We start from the raw sequence: 23,044 nt of genomic DNA, 5'->3' as shown, positions 1-23,044 counted from the left end.
TAAAGGTTTCGTACCGTGTTGTTTCATTACTTTTTTGAGCTAACTCGATGACTTCAGAACTCGCGTTTCAGAAGCAGGTTGTTTACCCCGGAGTAATTACTCATGCTAGCCTCCACGTGATCCGTTCGTCGTCTGCTTTCTGCGCCGACAGCCGTCAAAGCTCGCTTGGTTCATTGGCTTTGGTGGCGGACGTTCGAAATGACAAAGAATGAGGTGCACCGATTTATGTGTGGTAATTGCGATTTGCAGTTTTCAACGCAGGAATTGGCTGTATTACATCCAGACCGTGCACCTTCCCCGGGAAAATATACTTGTTATTATCAGAGTGCGAGCGTAAACAGGAGCTTCTCGGCATCCTCGTCCTCGGCGTAGGAGGGAATGCCGTATTCCCACGTTCAACGCTGAAAATGTTCGAACGCAGTAAATAACGAGATAGTATTTTTGTTTCCCCCAGAATGTGTGTAATGAGATGATAACACTTGTAAAGCAGTGAAGGCCTCAGAAATTTTATGTGTATGATCAGTCAACCACCACTCCCCCTCTCCCTCCTCTTTGTGATTTTGTAATCACATTCGCGTCAAAGCGAACGTAACTAACATATCACTGTTCAAAAGCCCCCTGCGCTGTACCCCTACACCGTATGGAAGCAATTTCTGCAAAACGTAATCGGTGCAAATTACAATCCGTGAAATATATTTGTTTAGGGCACCTGGACTAGAACTACAGCGATCGCATTGAGTAATAAAAACAAATTTTTGATGTGTAACTGGAAGGAGTAAGTAATTTTCTCAAAAGGAGCTGGTGGATCCACCTCAGAAAACACCGCGACGTCATTAATATTATCGTCCCTTCGAGTGCTTTCTCCATCATCGAAAGGATCGTCTGCTATTTTCTGCCATCACTGTTGTATTTTCTTTTCATCGTAGCCCAAGACGAAGCCATACCGCGTAGTATCCAGGTGATTATCCCGGCCGTTCCAAAACCGAGTAGCGGATCTTTTACTCGCGATGTCACGTGGTATTACCCGCTGACGTAGGAAACAGGTTACTCGGGTAAGATTTGGAACATAGCCCAAGTCGTCTGCTTCTGGCGCACGACTTCCGGTGACGTCAAAGCGACGCCGAGTAATGATTGGCTTTGATTGAAATGAGAGTGGGTAGACCTTAATGCTAAATGCTAGATGCCTCAAGGTCTACAAACTATTTTTTTTGTTCAATCAGCCAATAAGAGCTCGGCATTCTGACATCATCGCATCCAATGTGCAAGAAGCAGATGTACTTCCGTTCCGCACTGGTTGAGAAATCTGTATAATAAAACGGCCCGTGGCTTACTTGTCATTCATATTCCTGTTCCGATCGTCCCCTTTTCTTCCAGGTTTGCGGCACGCTTCATTGAATTCGCGGTGCTTTTCAAACGAAAGATCGACAAGTGAGTCTTCTTCCCTCTCCATCTTTCCTTTGTTTTCCCAGCCGCTCTGAGTGGTATTGATTAGCTCGGAAGCTTTTCTTTTTCTCTCTCTCTCTCTTTCTGGTTTGCTTTCTTGTATGGTTCGTCGATTTGGCGTTCATCGATTTGTCGCGTTATACTTAGAAGCATGCATCGACCCACAAAAACCGTAGTTTTATATTGCCTTAATTTCTGCGTACTTTCAGTGTAGCCTTTTTTTCTTTTTTTGCTTTTAGATTTTGGTTGTTCTTTCAAGCGTCAGCAATACGCCCTTTTGAAACGGCGCGCCATCTAGTAGCCACTACTAGAATTATACGAGTCCGCCATAATATCATCACGTACTCTGAGCATGCATTGGACCCGACGGTTCCGTCACCATTCGGCGTGAGCTCGGCTGAGCACGTATCTAGCACGAGTGCTACGTCAGCGATCGTCGAGGACTCGGTTCCAATCACACGCTTCTTGCCCCTGAAAATGGCGACCACAAAGGTTGCCTGATAGGGTCTTGAAAAAGGGCCCATCTAGTACCACTAAATAAGCTACGCTTCAGAGTAACGACACTTGGCCCTATTGTGGCTTAAAGTCATGGTTGCCAGTTATCTGAAGGTTTACCTAAAATCACAGAAAACGTTTTCCCGTCCTCAACAAACGTTTAAACAGTTCGCGATAGAGAAAATCAATCTCACATGAGCTTCCTAACAGCGAATCTAATGCTGAAGAAGTCGCACTTTTGAATCATGGCGATCGGCAGTTGCATCTGCTCTGCACAAGTACCAAAATGGCGGCGCCCACAACAATGTCGGGGAACTGAGTGCCGATACTCTTAGCGCAGCACATTTAGTGGATCTAGGCCCATCGTATCTGCCTGAATCCGAGGATGCTATGCATAGGCCCGAAACTAATTTCTCAATTCGTCTTTCACCATCTCATACTTTAAATCCCAATCGGGTTCTTAAAACACCGGAATTGTACTTAGGAACAACGTTCTGCAGTTAACTTTGAAGAAGTGAACAATATGCTCGCATATATACTATGTGGAGCTTTTGATTGACCATCGATCACTGTCCACGGACGCACGCCAGCAACTTTGGCTGCCTTTCAACTGCGCTCTGCTGCAAGAAAAAATATTCACAACTTTCACTCGGCTGTGGGATCACGACGGCAGTCCAGATCTCACAGTTTGTTTATATTTGATACCTCTTTTCTAACACACAAATAGACTTATAGACTTTAAAAAAAAACGCTTGTTTAGAAGTTTTTGGAACGCAGCTCTTAGATAACAAGTCCCTTCTCTGGCTGTGTGATCTGAGATGGATTATCTAAACACCCATTAAGTACTCAAAGAGGCCTTCAGATGTCTTCGACATCCTTTTCCATTGAGGAAAACAAGCAAACACTATACTATAGTGTGAGGCGTTTCCTTGTATGATAGTCCTGTCACGTAGACACTTTTGAAACGTTCATATATATGAAGCAAATATGATTCGAACATGCCTCTGTCATCATGCCTGCAGCGAACGCCGTGTCTTTTGTATGGCGTATGATCGGTGTGGCCGTGGCACTGGGGCATTATTCGGAACACTGCAACGCGTGCGCGTCTTCCCAGCGGAACCTTACGGCCGGACGTGAGTCGCAGCCGAGGCGGCGGGCAGCAGCCCCTGTGCATGCAGACGTACCGACACTTCTTCCCGGCCTACCGAAGGCCGGGCCCGAACAAGGACGACCTCCTACTGGACACGGCCATGCAACAGCAAGACCACGTCATCGTCGTCTGCCGAGACCAGGTACCACTCTAAATAGAAGACCGTGTCTCTACTTTCCCGCACAACACTCTGAGATCCAATCACCGCTACTTACAGAGGCAGCTCAGCGAATGATGATGCCGAAACATATGTTTAGACCGAAAAACGCAGTCTGAGTTGTGACATTAAACAATGCAAAACGTCACGCTTGCATTACTTAATGTCACAACTCAGACTGCGTTTTTTTTTGTTTTTTTTTGGTTTAAGCATACGTTTTGGCATCGTCATTCGCTGAGCTGCCTCCGTAAGTTGCGGTGATTGGCTCTCCGAGTGTTGTGCGGAAAAGTAGAAGCAGGAGCTTTTTTTTTTTAGCTGCTATAGCAGCTAAAATAGGAGCTGGGGTTTATCCAGGATTGTTGATCCAAAGAGAACGCTACGAATATTTGAGAGGGGACTCAGCCTAGAGGGGTGCTGGGGCTGTGTGTATAAAAAGAAAACAGTGATAAGGGTAGTGTTGTGGTGTTCGGAAAACTAGCGGTGAATATCTAATGAGAACTTTTGAGCCTTATACGTTACTCGAAGCAAATGTTAGAAGCTATTTCTTAAAAATATGGGCGAGATACAATCGTCATTTGTCTATAGTAGACCTAGACATGGCATAGGACAAGGTATTAATACCACAGCTCATTAATGACGCTACCTGCAGGTTCCGCATTATGGCGGCTTCTCTAGGACACCAGCCTCACGCTCAATTGCGAGTCGCGGTCTGAAATAGCCGGATTACATTTGCGACCGACGAAAACCGCGGCCCTAACTTCAATTCAGGAAATCGCTCTAACTTGTGATTCAGGCAACGTATCAGGCTCGAACCTTCTCGTCCTGCATACAAAACCAGGGTTACCTTCCACTGAAGTTTCAGCGTTTTCTGACGCGCAGTTCTTCCGGCTAAAACTGCCACTGGACAAAGAAGAACTGGACACGGAAGCCATCGTCGAGCAGCTCCTGAGCATCAAGCGGCGAGCCAAGGACCCTTCGGAAAGACAGCCGCCCGTCGGGATCCTCACAACGGAAAACAGAAGAACCTGGTCCAACCTCTATCTCAAGCTCTCTCGGAGTAAGAAGCGTTTTATACTTTTGTCTTCTTTTTGTTTTTTGTTTTATCAATTTAGGGTTTTTTTTTTTTTTTTTTTTTTGACATTTTGAGCTGAATCAACCGGCTCGGCCTTTCGCAGCTGTATACGGGACCTCAATCTTGGATTCCATCGCTAGTTTCGAGCACAGCTCTCTCAAAAGCTGGTGAAGGAGCATGAAGGACTGTTCCAGCTCATGTTGTCCACAAAAGTACACACGATTTCTATTTACTGCAGTTGTCGACTACCACGGGCCTACTACCACGCTCATGGGTGCGTCAGACTCCTGCTGTTGCAGTTCAACCGAAACGCAGTCTAAAACGTTGTCAACTATAGACATTTTTAATGATCACCTTGTACGCGTTGAGACCTTTGTCAACTGGGTTGTGGAGTGCCTTCTGAGCTTGCGCATAGCCCTCTTCCGTGGAGTAAGAGACGCCATGCATTCGTCCCTAGCCCAATGACTCGGAAGTTTTCGGTCAGGTGGTAAGCTCCGGAAAGGTTTGTAGCCACTGACAAAAGAAAAAAAAGCGCAGTAGAATTATGTTTTTAAAGACTACTCAGAACCAGAGATTTAAAGAAAAAGGGGGGAGGGGGGAGGATTAGTGGGGAATCATTAGTATGCAGCGTGACGGCGCCCACAGACAAATCCCGACAGAGCATAATTAATCTCGAACAGCAGCCCTTGGGGAACGCGCATCTGCACCCGCGGACGCTGCACACGACCGCTCCTCCGCGTCTTGTACGACTAATTAGGCGGGGTCTAATGAGGACCTAGGACCTTTCAAGCCGGTCGAAGAGAGTTTTTATCGCAGTAATGACGACGCCGTGGCATCAGACGCTCTTTTTAATGACAATTGAACTCCCTAATACTTCGAGATGTAGTGCGTCTGTGTGCGCCAAACTAACCCTCTGACGTCACGCCATAGCGGTGGGGCTGCTGTTGGCACTGCGCATGCGCGGACGTTCTACCTCATGCGAATCTAGTTCCTGCTCACTCCGGGTGCCCACAGATCGTGGGGGCAAATGCGGGCCTGTCCGTTAGCCGCGTCTTGGTTCAATACTACACTCTAAACAAGATATCCGTGCGACCGTTGCAACAATCGCCTTCTGTGCGCTTCTACCTTAGTGTACCGGACCGTGAAACACGTTCCGATGCGTAGTAGTTCTCTTCCGTTGAATGTCAGACGTCGCCAAGGAGGTTATATCGGGCTAGATGGGGCGTCCGTATTCTCCATATATGGAGCGATGTGTAAGAAAAGTAGGCGTGGCCACGAAATGTCCTCTCAGTTTCTCGACCAAAAGGAGACTCAGTTAACTGTCTCCGCTATGTAAATATGTGGGGAAAAACCGCGTTGCTATGCGGAGCGCAAGTTCGTCTGCTTAATTCTCAACAGAACGCCGAGCTCTGATTGGTTCTGATCGAATGATAATAACTAGACCTCAAGGCACCTTGCTTTGAGGTCTTCCCACTATCCTTCTATCGGAGCCAACCAGAGCTCGGTTTCTTCCTGACATCACCACAAACCCTGCAAAAGGAGCAGACGAACTTACGCTCCGTATATAATGGACCTTTTCCGAGAAGCGTTCTGCGCACGCGCGAGCGCCCGATGCCAAGCGGTGGAAGTCGGTACTAAAAATCGAGGAAATTCGGAAGGAGGCTGTTGATCAGCGAGTAGAACACGCAATTGCAACATATATATATAATTGTGTTACACAAAAAAAGAAAGTGGACGGAAAGAAAAACATGGCGTTTGGGTCGTGTTTTTCTTTCCCCTCCTTAAAGTCGCGTTGCAGCTCATAGAGCGAAGAAACTGGTAGCGCAGCTCCCATTATCGATTAGGAGCGCAGGTAGGTCACTTCCTCAATTTTTAGTTCGTGCAGTCACCGCCTGGTGCCGTCGGTATGTGGAAAAGGTCCATTGTCGTGGTAACCCGGCTGTTTGCCTCATACATTCAAGTGGCGGCGTCCACTGAATCGGCGTCGAATAGGTAAGATTCGGAGCCCTGCCCTTGCCTGGCCAGTAGGAGGTCGGCGTGTGGCGGATTCTCTAGACAGTGCGCCGGAAGCGTCGTCTAAAGCGAGTCGTCATAGCGCGGCTTTGGAAAACGAGCTTATCCGACGCCGTACGCACGAACTCTGATAATGGCACCGGATTTAAAAGACCGCAGATGCTCCGTTCCCAGCACTTGTTCGTTAACTTTACCTCGCGGGGAAGGAGCACCAGAGTTCGGAACCCAAGTGTTTTAGTATCACTTTCAACAAACTCAAGGTAACTAAGAGCTTGCGTACTCGAAGGATGGAAGTACAGGGTGTCACAAAAGAAAGTTTACACGGTCTTTTTTACCGGAAAAATAAACTACGCATCGCCGAAAGCTCATTTTCCGCCCAAAGCTAGCCCTAGAGGTCACAACCAGATATCAAAGTTTCAGCCCGATCCGATAACTTAATCAAAAGTTACAAGTGATTTTCTGAAAATTTCAATGGGAAAATGGCGGCCGACGGAGTTTTCAAACACATGGGGCTCTATGGCACCAGAAACCGAAAACGGGCAAAAAGAGGCTCCATTTTCCCATTGAAATTTTCAGAAAATCACTTATAACTCTTGATTAAGTTATCGGATCAGTCTGAAACTTTGGCATCTGGTTGTGACCTCTAGGGCTAGCTTTGGGCGGAGAATGAGCGTTCGGCAATGCCTAGTTTATTTTTGAGGTAAAAAGTCCGTGTAAAATTTTCTTTTGTGACACCCTGTACGTGTCGGCACGGGGCATGCGAGTGGAAACTGTCGAGTCATCACTACAGCCTTCCATCGTTGTTGTGACTGCGCGTCCGCACCGAAACTTCTTTTGGTGCGCCGATCGTATTGAAAGCCAGCCTCAACAGCGGGCAGACGAAGCAGACCACAAAAACGGAGCAGACACAGCCTAAGCCTAACTTAGACGACCGAACGGCGGCGAGCAGACGAAGAGGGCAGTGTCCGTACGCACGGCATCCTGGGCAGGGTGTTGGAACGAAATGTTTTTCGTTCCGTTTTCATTTTCGTTCCATACAAAAAAGTTCCGTTCCGTTTCCGCTCCGGAACGAAAAAAATAATGCTCCGTAACGGTTCGTAACGGTTTCTTTCTATACGAAAAAAAAAAAAAAAAAGAAATCCCAACAAAAATTAAAAGGAACGTAACGTTTATTTTTACACAAAAATAGATAATTCAGGCGCTCCAGAGGAATCCGCGGAAACGACATTGCTTCTGAGATCATGTTCATTGCCTTGAGACTGAGATCATGATCAAGGCACCGAGCATGATCTCAGAAGCAGCGCGTCATCAAGTGTGCTCGGTGAAAGGCAGGACCTCTGGTCCGATAAAATAAATTTTAGCGCCGAAAAGGCCCTTAAGGCCCATAGGGATGAAGAAGTACACTTTTGCAACAGAGTCTCAGACCGCCGTATCCGTAGAAAAACAAGATGGACTTCTACAACGCCGGGTCACAAACTTCCCGCGCTTGCCGTGATCTGTTGTCTGTCTGTGTCGTCCGAAGAAAGCATGGAGGGAGGGGGCGCAAGAGCCAAGGAGAGCATAGCGAGCGTGTGGAGGCGTCGCGTCACCGCGCTTTCATTGGTGGGAAGCAATGGCGCCTTGCGTCATGTTTTTTGTTCCTCGTTGTATTTTTTGTCTTTGTTTTTGCTATGCTTGTTCGCCCGGAGTTTAGACGCGGGGGCGATGCTTGTCTTCTCTTTAATTATGGTAGAAACCAACGGCAGTCTCTTCGCTGCGTGAAACGAATTACTGAAATACCTGATATTTTCCCTTGAACCGAAAACCGATAAGAAAATTTTTCGGTTTCACTCCGGAACAAAATAATAAATAACGTTTCGATTACGTTTCCGTTCCGCCAAAAAATATAGTTTTTTTTCGTTTTTCGTTTTTGGTTTTCGTTTTGTTCCGATACCCTGATCCTGGGATTGAGCTCTTTTTTCGGGCGAGCATGACGTCATGCCGTGTCTTGGCGTATATAAAAGTCCTTGGACGCCGCAGCAGTGACTCGGCATGTTTCGCTTGGGTGACACAACAGCCGAGTCGACAAAGATGGCATCTAGCCATTTTTGGCGACTCGGCTGTGGAACGCGCTCCGAGCATCCGCAGTAGTTTTCTTTTGCGGAATATTAGACGCCATGCATTCGTCCACAGCAAAGTGAGTCGCCATTTTTCGCTTGAGCGATCACCACTGGAAAGTAAAATACCTTCCCACGACACTGGACCGATAACTGTGATTTTCGAAGATCGTCCAAGCAACAACAACTTAAGAAAAAAAAAAGGTTTACTCGAAACGCCATTTGCGCACGGCCAATTAGGTAAAAAAAAGTCACGCTCATTGTCGCCTGCGCAGATTACTTTTTCGAGCCGAATCATTCTGTATGAAAAGCAGAAGCGCAGGCAGATTTTTGAACGCGGGTCTATCCTGTATCAGATTATTGAAGAATAAAAAAAATTCAATCAAAAAACAGTGAGTGCGCAGGCGAGCTGGTGGATGTTGATCATGATGTAGAAAACCAGAGATTGTGGTAAAAGCAGGGAAACTTGGTTGAAGAAGAAATACAGGGGAAAAGAACGTCTTTTGAGACGTTCTTTTCTCCTGTCTTTCTTCTTCGACCAAGTTTCCCTGCTTTTACCACAGTCTCAGGTTTTCTACATCATGAAAAAAAGAATTCTAATATATTTTTTCAGAATGTTAAAAAAATATTTTTTCAGTGATTTAACGCTGTTCTTATTAATGTTACAAGAACAAGTTGCGTGGGCTTTCCGGTTAATCAATCCGGAGTGCAATTTCGGATGCTTGTTGCACAGAGGTTGCGATGATGTCAGAAAGTCGAGCTCTTATTGGCCGATTGAAAAAAATAATGAGTAGACCTCAACGCATCTAGCATTGAGGCCCACCCACTATTCTGTTACTCAAAACCCATCACAGCTAGCTCGGCGTCGTCCTGACGTCAACGAAACTCCTGCCCAAGAAGTAGACGACTTGCTCTCTCGCCTGCTTTGCGTTAACGATACCCAACACTCCTGGTGCATCTTTTTTACGCACCCTATTGTTATCTACAAAAAAAAAGAAAACTAAATAATCACTGAATACGTTAAATAGTCCCTGAATATATCGCGATACTTGTTTATTCAGTTTATCGGCGCATCTATTCATAAGCCAGCAAACAAACAAGCGTATTGTTGATTTCCCTAGAGCACGGCATTGCGTACGTTGTGGTCGCTTGTTGATATGCCTAACGACTCACACAGACTGAACCAAGTTCTATATATCGCCAGTCGATGCTAATTTAGGGCTATTTGTCGTGTTCAACAGAATTACACGCCGACTGATACGTGCCTTCATCATAAGTGCAGTACACGTTCAGATATAGACCAAGCAATAAAAAAGGGACGACGATTACTTAATGTCTCAATGAAGCGTGCTTTGCATTCGCTCTTTCTCGCGTGAGTTGAAACGTGGTGGCGCTAGTGTGCAAATAAACCCCACCACTACTTCCGGTTCTGAACTAGACGGCGGGTGTATTTTCGAAATCAAATGTACACGCAATCTTCGCGAAATGGCCACTTATAGCACTGTCAGACTTAATTCACTTTTGTAATAAAAGAGCGATGAGTAAAGTAATTTGGAAATATACACGAATCGGTAGTGTGCCTGGGCTACTCAATAAATGGAGCCACTGAGTTTGAAGACGGACAAAAAAGGGGCGAAAAGGCTCGCCCAGGAACGTGATACTATACATAATCATACACCAAGCCGTGTTAGCTGATCAATCACCTAACAATCGCAGGAAGAGACAATTTATTACGAATCACGAAAATACACAAATGGCACATTTACTTTTGTTTTTCCCATTTGTCCGTGTACTGGCATCAATTCTTCTTCCAGTTCAAATTTTTTTTGTTACTGATACCGTTATTTTAATTTTAAATTTTATTGCACAGTTGTGCAGTCCTTTAGTCACATACAGCTTCATTTAAAAATGCTATTCCTATCAACACATTTTTTCCAATTAATAATAAACTAAATTGAATTGAACATTACTCAAAAAATTTGATTCAATTTGCGGGTTCGAATCCCGCCAAAATTTCTACAATCTTTTTGGGGGCAAATTAATTACCTTCTAAAGTGAAATGATTTGAAGCATGCGGCGACTTTTAATTCGCATTACATCTCATGTTTTTTTAATAACTTTCATTCCACGCGTGACGTCACGTTTCACGTGAGCGTTGTTTGAAATTCCCGCGCGAGGTCATGTCCTGGATTTTTGCGTCACGCCACCGACATCGGCTTTTCTGCAACACGAGCTCTTTAACGCTGTCGCTTGCGAACTCCGCGCCTTTTTCTATTATGTAAGAGCTGTGTTACTGCGGCATTAGACAACTACCCTGCCTTAAAGCAGAACGCATAATCAACCCCGTGTTGTTTTTTTTTTTTTTTTTTTTTTTTTTTATTGACATGCGTAGGCAACGTGAACCAGTGCTCGCTGCAGTCCCTGGAGACGTGCCTGCTGGTGGTGTGCCTGGACAGGCCGCTCAACCTGCGGCGCCACTACGCCACGATCCGGCGCGAGTCCTTCACCCTGGACTGGGCCGCCCAGGCGGCGCACCTGCTGCACGGCGAGAGCAACACCCCGGGCGAAGGGAATGCCGCAAACCGCTGGTACGACAAGTTCATGCAGGCGAGTATAGATGTCTCCTCCTCGCTCACTTCTATACAGCGCGCCGAAACGCGAAAGCAACAACAACCACGGTCTGTCGCAAAAGAAGAGAGCAGAAGTAGAGGACCCGCCACCAAATTCTCCCAGAGATACATATAGCGTGCCATGGAACCACTTGGTATGAAACTATGAACACACACTATTTTTCTTTTGGCGTGTCGGAAGAAGTCTCCGTAAGCGCACTTGTTCAATATGGAAGCCCACAAGAGTGCATGTAGTTCCACGCAACGCCCGATGATCCTCGGGACATCGACAATTCACCGGATCGTTTTTGTTTGTGGGCAAAGCCTGACAGGCTTTTCGAATGTTGCAACAGACTATAGAATGTTTCAACATCCCCTGCAACCTAAGATAAGTAGCCACTGAGGGGCATTTTACCGGAAGAGTGTCACTGTCACGCAACCCTCATCTGTCTGTGCGGTTTTTTTCTTTTTTTTCTTCTTACAGTGCATAATAGTTTGGTTTACCTTACGTCCGGCCGTAGCGGATTCTTCGAGCTATCGGAGCCAATCCAAGTTCGTATGAGTTCCCCCGACCTTCGAGAGGAGGCGTCGTGATGAGCGGAAAGTGTAGTCACGTGCCACGTTCATAGAGCTGGATTGGCTGGGATTGACTCGTAACATCCGCTGTGGCCCGACGTAAGGTAAAACGGGGTGCAAAACAGCCGTCTCCTTCAATGCTTCTCCGCAGAACAGGAGCTATAAGCGACGTCATCTGAAGTGCTCCTGCGTTTACGCCATGTTTTGTTCGCTTGTCAAAGTTCACTTGCAAGAAGTTTGTAATCAGTGGCAAGGTGGAATAATGAGTTTACGAACAAAATATTCCAGCGCGTAACAGGTGTAGCGACTAAAGCCCAACCGGCGCGAGATTGTGATCTTGGTGAGAATCCAAAGCGTGTGCCAAACACGGATCATTTGTTTTATTAATGTTTGTAGTTACGAAAGAGAATGTGCGCTCTCTGACATCGGCGCTTAGAATCAAGGGACATCAGGAGCGATGATGTCGTCTCACTGTCCCTTTCTCTGTGCTTGCCAGATAGTCGTCAGCCGAGACGGAGTCAACGGTCTCATTATCGAGCATTCGGGCTCCGACGGCGTCACGGTCCTCAGGTTCTGCGAGGAATTCCTCGACTTCGTGTGAGTACACAGGCTGCGCATATCACTACGGACTCGGGTAGACACAAACTCAATCGCAACCTACGCAACCTTGGTTTTTTGCGTGTGTTACGCGATCAATATCTTGCTGCGCAAAAGTTTACACACCAAATGCGTGTCCTTGCGTCCTTGAGCAAGGAGCTCGTGCTTGTAGCATTCGCTGCGGCAAATCTTAGCTTTTTTTTTTTTTTTTTTTGCTTGGTTTTGTTTTTGGACAGTCAGCATCTCGAAAATTCAAATGCATGTACGTTTTTTTTTTTTTCTTTTTTTTTTCTTTTTTTTGGGGGGGGGGGGGGGGGGGTTTCAAGGCCCGTGGCAATTCTGATATCGCTTCAACAACTTATTTACATTTTTTTATTCGGGGATGCATATTACCGCTCGTGATATATAGAAGTGATATAAACAATCAATAAATAGATAAATAAAATAATGCTTACGCACTGGAAAATTATAAATAACCTCATAAATAAAAGTGTCCTTTGTATAAAGCTGTAACCGAGCAATTAGCAGTCCCCTAAGAGCGCCAACAAGAGAACTTTTAGGGGTTAATTCGCAGTGCATAAATTAACCGAGGATCACAGAACGCTAGAAACTTCACTGAAAAGTAGCCCCAGCGACGAAGACCGTATGCGAGGATTTCAACGAAATTCGTTACCTGCGCCAAGAGTCGGAAGCGCTTGTATCTAAAAATGTTGAGAGGCAGGACGGCGTTCATTCTTTGTCGGTAGCAAACAAAGGCAGGCTAGTTGAGCCCGCGACTAATTGAGGTATCCAGAAAGGAGTCATGGTGTAAGCCGCGGCATTTTGAAACGTCGATTTGTGTATGCATCGTAAGGTGCGGTCAGGACTTAGGAGGAAGCAGCGCGGACCATGCGGTTTGACTTTAGGAATCCATTGGAAAGCCCCTATGAAGGTGAACAGTACGGTGTGGTGCTCCTGTCGACTCGCAGATAATATTGTGTGTATGGGTTGAATCGCGGAACCGCTTTCACCCGCGCAATCGTGACACCTCCCTTACAAGCCCTAGCCCCACCATATACTGATGCCTCAAAGTTTCATCCCTGCCCAATCTTGCACCAAAATATACGTAAAAATACACAAACAATAGATCCTTGTCTATAGTTGGTGACACGTTAAGAATAAAGTTAAAGCTCCTTTCATCCTCCTTCCGGTTCAGCAGAGGGAACGCTGGAGAGGAGGCCACCTCCTCTCCAGCGTTCCCTCTGCTGAGGTGAAAGAAGGCGGGAGGTGCTTCTCTTTTTCTTTGGGGAAGTTAAAGCAAACATTTCTGGGCCAGTATTCCTGCTCGAGCTAGTGTCTTAGAAAGGAAGACGACCCGCAGAAACGGCATGATCTTGTGGTGTTTTTTCAGGCAAGAACATTCGGTATGCTCATCAGCCCGAAGGGGGAGTGGGGACACATCTCTGTATCCGGTGTCGAGGCTCAGCTGGGACCTGAATGAGGACATGCTCAGAACCATCCAGGAGGCCAGCAAGTCGCTCGGCAAGTGAGTGTACTCCTGGACACACGGACCTACATGTCTAACAATAAACAGTTGGGTTTCTGAAAAAGAAAAAAAACGTGGCTGTTGCGGTATTACGTTGAGACACACCAATAAACTGCGGCCGCGCCTTTATTTTTTCTATTAAATTGATTTTTGAACACAACCTGTTGAATGTTGCTACCCGTATGACTGCACCATGGGAACATGACCATCGAAATATTCCCTCATCTTAAATTCTATCCAGTAAAAGATACTGTCAGACAAAAGAACAGATGCTGGTTTTCATTGCGCCATGCGTTGACTGCTGTAAAAAATTTTATAAGGCCTATTCCCAGTAAGGATTATTTTGAATTGGCCACCTTTGGTTGGTACCGTAGTGATTTAGATTTTACTTTATCACTGCAGTCTTATAAGAATGTGGACATAAATGCACGAAAACGATTCCACAATTTTTAGATTTTGAGTAGTCATTACTTCTTTTCAAAAGAAAGAAAGAATACCGGAATATTACAGATACTTTCGTTAATTGACAATCGAACCTGGGATGACCGAGCGCAACTTTCAATTTAATTCTTTTTTGCACAAACACACTTACAATAAACACACGAGATATGGGACTAGATTGACTCTTGCGTGAATACGCCCCCGCCCCCTGCCCAGATTTCATTTCATTTGAATTTGTTTTAATTCGTTAATTTGGCTGAGGAGAGTCGGAAGTTCGCAGAAAGGTCAAAGGGCCCCTACCGGTTGGTCTTTTTTTGTTACGTTATCCGGTTGACCAGATAAACTAACTTAAATGGGTACTCCGGCGTTTTCTTCATAGTTCCCGATTTGCCGGAAAATTTGCTAAACACACCAACAAACATCGGTGAAATAGTAACCCAAATATTGGGATTTTATTTTTTTTTTTTTCGCCGAGGTTTTGAATTCAAAATTTTGGCCCTTACCGTGTTTTTTAAAGTGAAAATCTCTACTAGCGGCAATGTAAAAGAGGCGTCAGCGGAAAACAAGGGTTCACTCTTTTGTCTGTAGACTTTTTTCTCAAATAATTACAAGCAGTTTCATGGTGTCAAGCGAGTTCTTTGGACGCTCGCTCCAGCTCCCGTGCAGCAGCACGAAACAAATGCTTGGCATAGTCCATTTTTACATTGTCCGCTCTACCTGCAAGCCTGCCTTCCTGTGACGTCACGGCACGGGAAGGCAGGGAAGGTTGGTTTTGGCATTATTTTAACTTGCCGACTTCGCAAGAAATATTCTGAATTTCGCGATACTGAATAGCATACTGGAAAGGGTACGGCCGGTTGATTCCGAAAATATAATTAGTTGGGGTAGCTCCAAAAAATCGCCGAAGTACTTCTTCAATTAAGCTGCGAAGTGGGCGAGTCGGTGCATAATCAGCGAAATAAAAACAACGCAAAAATGAGGACAAGGGCAATGGTAAGACACAGATAAACACAGTGCTGACTAACGACTGTCGTTTTCTTTTTTTTTTTCTTTTTTTTTTTTTTCAGAGAAAACTAGATTGACACAAAAGTAGAAGGAAGTGAAACAAAAAAATATTCAAGGGCATTTTTCCATCAGCGTTGTGTTTATCTTTGTCTTCTACTTTTCCTTGTGTTCATGCTTGCGCTATTTTTAATTATCTGAACCTAACTTAAACCTTGCCACACATTGTATGCAATCCCAGATGAAAGTGATCATGTGAACAAGTTAAAGAATAAAATAACATAATTCACGCGACAAATCTTTTACGCCAAATTCTAGAGTTTTTTTTCTCCTTCCCTCCCCTACTATTGTAATTTCTTCCAATGTCAGAACCCGAGCGATCTGTATCATAACGCAGTGTTGACATCCCCACTTGGAAAGAGAGGCTTCAAAATTAAAACGGGCTAAAACCCGCATCCCCAACCTTCTTGGACACCAACACCTCGGCGCACGCAGTACAATAAGAATTTTAAAGGAACAACAACATACTCCGCAGTGTTCCCCGGGAATGTTTCAGGTGACGGTCGTAAAATACCAGTAAGCAGTAATTAAATCTTTGGACGCGTATAGTTTCTATACCACGGCTCCATTTTTTTTTTTTTTTTTTTTTGCTTTGATTGTTTTGGGCCACATTCACAAAATTATCAACTTCTGCTTTTCTTGACAAAATATCGTTTATGTTTCCGATGACTGTAATTACCTGGGCATCATAAAACGCAAATCAAACAAAAACTCTAGATTTCCTCGAAAACTTTTTTTTATTCCACGGAATGTCTCAAAAAGTTGGTCATGTCAGTCGGAGACGTGATCCGCACATTTCCGACGGGTGGTGCACCAGCATCACTGATCAGTGTCAGTTCAAAGAACGCGGAGGGCATGGGCTACTTTGTGCACGCTTCTTATTTGATAATGCCGCAATCTCATTGGCTGCTGAGTGATAACTAGATGCACGGAACCATGCCCCGCATTTCTCGAGCTGTCGGTGACTATGCGGATAGAAACTGAGAAAGAGGAGGAGAAGAGAGGGACGTCAGAACACCAAGCTCTGGTTGGAAGGATTAGCAGTGAGCAGACAAAGCTAGCCGCCTTTGTCTGCTCACTGCTCGACTCGTCGAACGCTTCCGATTGCGAATGCCGAACGCCGGATACCTGCGTTCCACGATCTACGTTTTAACGCGTTCGAACAACGCGGTGGAGACAATTAAAAGCTGCCATTGCCTTCGTTGCACTTGTCGAACGCGTTAAAATGCGGAATGCCGGCGTCCGGCGTTCGCGTTCGAATGTGTCTGACTAGTGCAGCGGAGGCAAAGGCGGCTAGCTTTAGGTCTGCCCCCTGCTAATCATTCCAACCAGAGCTCGGCATTTTGGTGTCATCGCGCGCTCTCATCTCTGGCCGAATAGCAACAAAACTGTCCCTTCGACATTGAATGCAGTGCGTAACCCATCTATAGTGCTGGAATCTAAAATAAAAAAATGATTTCTTCTTCTCAGATTGGCAGAAGACGTGGATCTATACGTCCTCACCTTTCAAAACTACGGCAAAGACTTCATCAAGGCACAGAAAATAAGCCCGGACGTCTTCATACAACTGGCCCTACAACTAACGTACTACAAGTAAGTCGTAGAAAATACCGTCAAGAAACGCGCCGACCCGATGAGGGGGGTGAAGCGTGTGCTCCCACCGGAGCGTCAAAAACCAATAAAACAGAATTAAGACTTTAATTTGAGACCGGAGCATCAGAAACCAATAAATAATTCAGACTTTAGTTTGAGCTAGTACGCGCAGCGCAAGTTCGTCTGCTTCTTGCATAGGGGTTGCGATAAAGCCAAAACGCCGAGCTCTTATTGGCTGATTGAAAAAAAAAAAAAAAGAATAGTGGGTATAGACCTCAAGGCATCTGGCCTTAAGGTCTACCCACTATCCTTTCAATCAAAGCCAATCAGAGCTCGGCGTGGTTGTGACGTCACCGCCACTCGTGGGCAAGAAGCAGACGACTTGCTCTCTGCATAGTAACTATACGGCGTGAAAGTTCGTCTGCTCTTTGCGCATATCGTGGGTTTGTTTACCCTTTAAATGGGCCCGCGTGCTTTTGTTTCCCCCGACCCCAAGCCAGGATGATGCGGGCTTGGCTGCCTCGTCATCGCGCGTTCCCTGCGCATTTTGTTCGTTTCACATTCGTCGGAGCGTCACTTCTTGCGTCCTGGTGCGCCGAAGACGCATTTTGGACTATAAAACATATAGTAAAACCAACTAGAAATAAAAATTGGTTGGGTAGAGAATGACGCGAATAAAATATGTAGAAGGAAATGATATTTCAGTCAACTTCACAGGGTCTAAGGGCTTTGGCAGATAGGAGCACTACTTAGCTTGTATTCTCTGCTAGACGGAGACGTTCTGCAACAATCACTCACCTTTTTCGTCACATTCGAGTTATTGTTGTCGACTAGCAATGAACGAGAAAATGGCGTCTTGGCATAATTGCTAAACGAACATTTTCGACAAAAAAAAAATGTATTCATCGAAGAAGGAGAAGCTTCGGCTCCAACACACGTTGCCTCCCACCGTGACTTGGCCGTGCGTGTGCCAAAGTGTTATCGAAGGTAGAAAACAGCTGTGCTGAAATCGGAGCTTCAACTGAAGATCTTACGGTCCTTGTAGACTATAGTATCGCGATTTTTTTTTCTGTCTGAAGACATATAAATTAACTACAGCAATACACAAATTTAGATTTCCCTCTGAAGAAAAACGCGTGAAGCATGGGGACGGCCCCGCGAGCGCAGTATCCTTGAGGGGTGGTTCCCGTTTCGACCCATTCCCAAAACAACCTTCCCGTCTGTACCTTCCCGTTTCGACCCGTCTCAAAACGACCTTCCCATTTCATCCCTTCCCATTCCGCCCTTTCCCGGAACAACCTTCCCGCTTCGGCCATCGTTCGGTTCGTTTGTATTGTTCGTTAACAGTTGATTAGGTTCAAGTGTCCAGTGACTGTTCTTCTTGTCCACATCACTTCTCCCTCTCCCGAAACAACCTCGGAGACATGGCACCGTAAGATAAACGCTGTGTCAGGGAGGGCTCATCCAAACATTTACAACTTCATCGACCTGCAGACGGGATGAAGCCTTGACAAGGATATCGCTGCAGCAGCTTGCAAATGGTGGTGACGTGCGGGCCAGGTGACCGCCGCGAACTATCACAATTGGAGTGTCGCCTTTCTGATGGCGCGATTTTCCTGCCCGACTTCTTCAACCGAGGCGATAGCATTTTGTGGTTTATGGTTTTTGCCTGTGTACGTAACGGTTCTGTGTTTGAACTTGTAGGAAAATGAAGTCGCGATCATATGCCCGTCAGCCTCTCTGATTTATCACTCTCAAAAATATCCCGTTCACTATAAGGAAGTTTTAGAATAACGTACGCAAGCGCTTTGGGTAGCTTAAAAATAGCGCAGCGATATAAAAACTCAGGCAACGCTAATTTTTGCTGACTCAAAGTGCTTGCCTGCGTTACTGTAAGACTTTATTAGGGAATTTTAGTAGACCGCGTTTCCCCTTTCGATAAACCCTCCTCGACAAAGAAGCCGCTACTGCGCCTGCGCGCCGATGGCCTTGATTGTAAAGTTCTGGGTATCGTAGCGGTTGCGGAGGAGCGTCGCGTGACGTTGAAAACGCTCTACAAAAGCTCCCTGTTATTGTACAGAGCGCGAAACCGTTAGCGCGAAGAAGCGATTGTTGGTTTTAGCTGTTTGTCTAAAAAAAATCAGAAGACTGCCATCAATATTATTAGTGTATTTGAAAATGCTCATCTGATCCATTAACCTAAGCGGCAAAATGTGGTACCTTCTAACACCATTTCGAGGTAACATTCGAAAAATCGCCAAGATCGCGTTCGCGGTAACGTCGCGCAGTGTACATAGTCCATTTCGTAGTTACACATTTTGAGGACCATATTGAAAGAAACATTTTAAGTGGTTCAAGTAGAAATATATTTCGTTGAAGCTTGTCTGAAAGTATTGCGTATTTTAAGAATACGTTTACAAGCAAAAATATTTCACAAAATAACTGAATTGCTCCCTTGCACCTTTCCATTAATTGCATTAACACGATTTCGGGACATATTCTTAAGCAGAAAAACTGCGCAAACCAAGATTAGAACGATGGCCACTTTTTGTGAAGAGGTTGAGATGCGCGGGGTTTTATACCAACGGGTTCAAACGGGACGAATTCAAACGTAAAATATGTCTTGGCTACGGGTTCAAATATGAAGGGCGTTTCGGGAACGGGTTGAAACGGGACAGGTTCAAACGGGAAGGTCGTTTCGGGAATGGGTCGAAACGGGACGGGTTCAAACGGGAAGGTCGTCTCGGGAATGGGTCAAAACGGGACGGGTTCAAACGGGACTGGGTTGTTTCGGGCTACACCCATCTTTGAGTGTTCGTGCGGTGAAGTCATTGTGGTGACGCGGAGCTTCCTCTCCGGGTACGGCAGGGTGCACCGGAAGCTGGTGTCGACGTACGAGAGCGCCTCTCTGCGCAAGTTCCACCTGGGACGCGTGGACAACATCAGGGCGGCCACGTCCGAGGCTCTCACCTGGATCCAGGCCATGTGCGACGCTGTGCCGGCTTCGGTAAGTGTTATATATAAACCCGCTGGCAGCTTAAGGAACGCAGGGTGAGGCGAGTCACGAGCATCGATCACCACGCAGCTAATGGGGCTGAGACATCAGTCGACACGGGCGCCGAAGAACAAACTACGAATCAAAAAGAGTGAGCACATCCAGCATCTGTTCACTCTTAAGAAGCACCTCGCGTTCCTTAGGCTGTCAATGTCTGTGGCTGTGCGGAAAGCAAGTCGTCTGCTCCTTTTGCAGGAGTTGCGGTGACGTCAGAACGACGCCGAGCTGTGATTGGCTTTGATTTGGGAGAATAGTGAGTAGACCTCAGTGGATGCTTTGAGGTCTACCCACTATTTCTTCCAAGCATCCAACAAGAGCTCGGCGTTCTGACATCCTGGCAGCACCTGTGCAAGAAGCAGACGAACTTGCGCTCCGCATCATACTCATATGCCACGGTGCGCGGAACCAGTCTTTGCGATGCGAAAGCGAGACTGGGGGGTGACGACGTCTGCTTTACCAGACACAGACATGCTATTATAGACGGTATCCGCAAGTCTGCTTGGACCGCTAGGAGAGATACAAAAAAGATGAAAAATAACAGGAAAGGGGCGAAAGAATAAATAAAAAAATAGGGAGAAAGAGAAGAATTAAGAGGATGATATTAAGAAAAAAATTAAAGACGTCTACATTTTTCTGTAACGCCGAATTAGAGCGCAGCTCTTGAGGAGGAAGAAGGATGGTACGGAGGGGAGGGTATGCCGCTCTTCCTTCCCCGTTAAATGTAGCAGAGAAAATTTTCCGCTAAATATAGTGGGAAGATTTTACCCTCACACGTGACGTCACGTGTGACGTCACGAAGGTAAATCTTGTGACCCTCTTGAGAGAAACCCTCAAAACCCTCGCGAGGGTACCCCCTGTGACCCTCGTGAGGGTAACCCTCATTACCCTCGTGAGGGTAACCCTAGTAACCCTCGTGAGGGTAACCCTAGTAACTCTCGTGACCCTCGTGAGGGTAACTCTCATAACTCTCGTGAGGATAACCCTCGTGACCCTCGTCAGGATAACCCTCGTTACCCTCGTGAGAGTAACCCTCGTGACCCTCGTGAGGGTAACTCTCATAACCCTCGTAACTCTCGTGAGGGTAACTCTCGTGACCCACGTGAGAGTAACCCTCGTGACCCTCGTGAGGGTAACCCTTTTGAGGGAAACTAATCCTCGCAACCCTCGTGAGGGTAACGCTCGTGACCCTTCTGAGGGTAACCCGTGTGATCCTCGCGAGGGTAACCGTCGTAACCCTCGTGAGAGCAACCCTCATAACCCTCACGAGGGTAACCCTCGTGACGTCATTATGGGAAACTTCCCATAATGCAACGCGCAGTTGCGCCGACGCCGACGCCGACGCCGACGGCGTCGCCACTCAAGCCAGAAACGGGCTCCTAAGAGCCGCGCTCTAAAAGAATGAGGCATAAAAAGAAAGAAAGAAGAAGGGTCTCACTCTGCAATTAAAGGGATGATACGCACAAAAATTAACCCGTTGATAAATAAGCTCTTTACCTCCCCCTCTTTTTCTTTCTTCGTCACTCCCTCTCTCTCTCTTTCTCTTCTTGCATCCAAAAAAGCAAAAAATATAGTTTTTAACTGCCTAATGTATGCTACAACTTAATATTTGCCTCGTTCAAAATATCCAGCTCCGTGCTTAGGGCTTTAGAATTTTAATGATACCCTTTGTAATCTCTTGCAGGAGGACGACAGGATCAAGTTTTTCCAAGCTGCCGTTAACAAAGGCACCGAAATCCTCACCTACGTAAGTGTTTTGGACATCTGTGTGACACATGTACAAACTATGCGAACCGAAAGTTGAACGAAAGTCTGAGCACGGCAAAATTGTCCCGCACTGTAAAAAAAAAATAATAATAATATTAATAAATAGAAAACGGATGTGAGCGGGATATATTGTTCAGTACATGGCACTGTTAGCGCGAGCACATCAGGGTTTTTATACGCATTATTTCGGAGACAGTATTAACGGGTGCCAAACTTTAACGCTTAAGTTACTGTCCTAAATGGGGACACTCCGCCACACTAGTAGATTCTAAGGCAGCTCTTCAATTTTAGAATAAAATTAATAAATCTTGGCGCTAGCTTCTCCGCGCCAGCATCTGTGTGGCGCCGATTACAGTACATTAATTGTAAGTATGCTTTTTAAGATAGCAATAATAACAATTTCCATGCGACAAATTATCTCGGGTGACTCGCTTTCTAAAAAAAAAAAAGCGTGTATTGATTTTCGCATGGTTCGACTTTCGTCTGACTTTCACCTCGTGTTCTTGGAAATGTGCTTCGGTCTTTCGTGTCTGCTGTGAACAAATGCACACGACAGGATACTGTACTACTGTACAAGTCGCTCAATTCAATACAGTATAATGCTTGCGTTCAGATTTGGGGCGAGAAACGCTTTATTCTCCATTTAAAAATTCAAAATAAAGCCTTTTTGTGCGCCAAACATGTACATTTGCGTTGTCTCTTATTTTCAATACCTCTCTCTCATTCTTTCTCTCTCTCTTTCTTTGTGTGTGTGTGTGTTCTTATTTGTTTGTTTGTTTGTTTGTTTGTTTGTTTGTTTGTTTGTCCAAAAAAGGAAGGATGGACGAGGAACAGATTTAGTACGGATATTTAGCTTACCCCTACAAAAATTATCAATGGGTTTCAATGGAGTTTCTAATGTATTCTTGTAGAGTACATTACACACTCAATTGAAACTCATCGATAATTTTTATAAGTTAGGATGTAGTACACAATAAATATATATATATATATTTGCTGTTTTGAGGAATGTTATACGGCTTTTAATTAAGGGCCAGTCACTGTCGTACACCATATAAATTACACGATGTTGGCCACAGACATGATGACACGTCTCAGACAGTGACTGCAGACTGCCTTTTGTATAATGTATGGGTAGCGCAGCCTCGGCCTAAAAGCGCGTTATTCGGATGATCCTCGAACATAATGCGCCATCAGGCAGGCGATGCGGTGTTCTCTTCTTTTTATTTTTTGGTTGTCGACTTAATTCTCGCCTACTTGCTGCACACGCAAGCTCAACCTGCAAACTAACAACGCGTTAGTTTATATTTCTGAAGAAAAAAAATGTATTTCGGCTTTCTGCGATGCAGAGTTTATTTATGTGGGCCGTAAAATAGGATTTAATTTTCTCTATCGT

General features: G+C 45.6%; 1 protein-coding gene across 2 annotated transcripts in view; it reads left to right on the top strand.

Moving 5' to 3' along the window:
* LOC8039418 (choline O-acetyltransferase) overlaps positions 1–23,044 on the top strand; it is a 135,806-nt gene that overhangs the window by 106,646 nt on the left and 6,116 nt on the right. The window contains exons 5-13 of one of the 2 annotated variants that reach the window (XM_042292328.1): positions 1,375–1,428; positions 3,053–3,230; positions 4,125–4,302; positions 10,819–11,033; positions 12,108–12,208; positions 13,599–13,733; positions 16,707–16,829; positions 19,698–19,836; positions 21,566–21,628. In XM_042292328.1, coding sequence (XP_042148262.1) covers positions 1,375–1,428; positions 3,053–3,230; positions 4,125–4,302; positions 10,819–11,033; positions 12,108–12,208; positions 13,599–13,733; positions 16,707–16,829; positions 19,698–19,836; positions 21,566–21,628 — 1,186 coding nt within the window. The remainder of the gene's footprint in view (positions 1–1,374; positions 1,429–3,052; positions 3,231–4,124; positions 4,303–10,818; positions 11,034–12,107; positions 12,209–13,598; positions 13,734–16,706; positions 16,830–19,697; positions 19,837–21,565; positions 21,629–23,044) is intronic. The other variant, XM_042292327.1, reaches the window with a different exon arrangement.

This window comes from Ixodes scapularis, unplaced genomic scaffold (genome assembly GCF_016920785.2).
Source record: "Ixodes scapularis isolate PalLabHiFi unplaced genomic scaffold, ASM1692078v2 PGA_scaffold3__209_contigs__length_174095766, whole genome shotgun sequence".
Lineage (NCBI taxonomy): Eukaryota > Metazoa > Arthropoda > Arachnida > Ixodida > Ixodidae > Ixodes > Ixodes scapularis.
The sequence above is the reverse complement of the archived record's forward strand: the minus strand, read 5'-3'. Positions and strand labels throughout refer to the sequence as shown.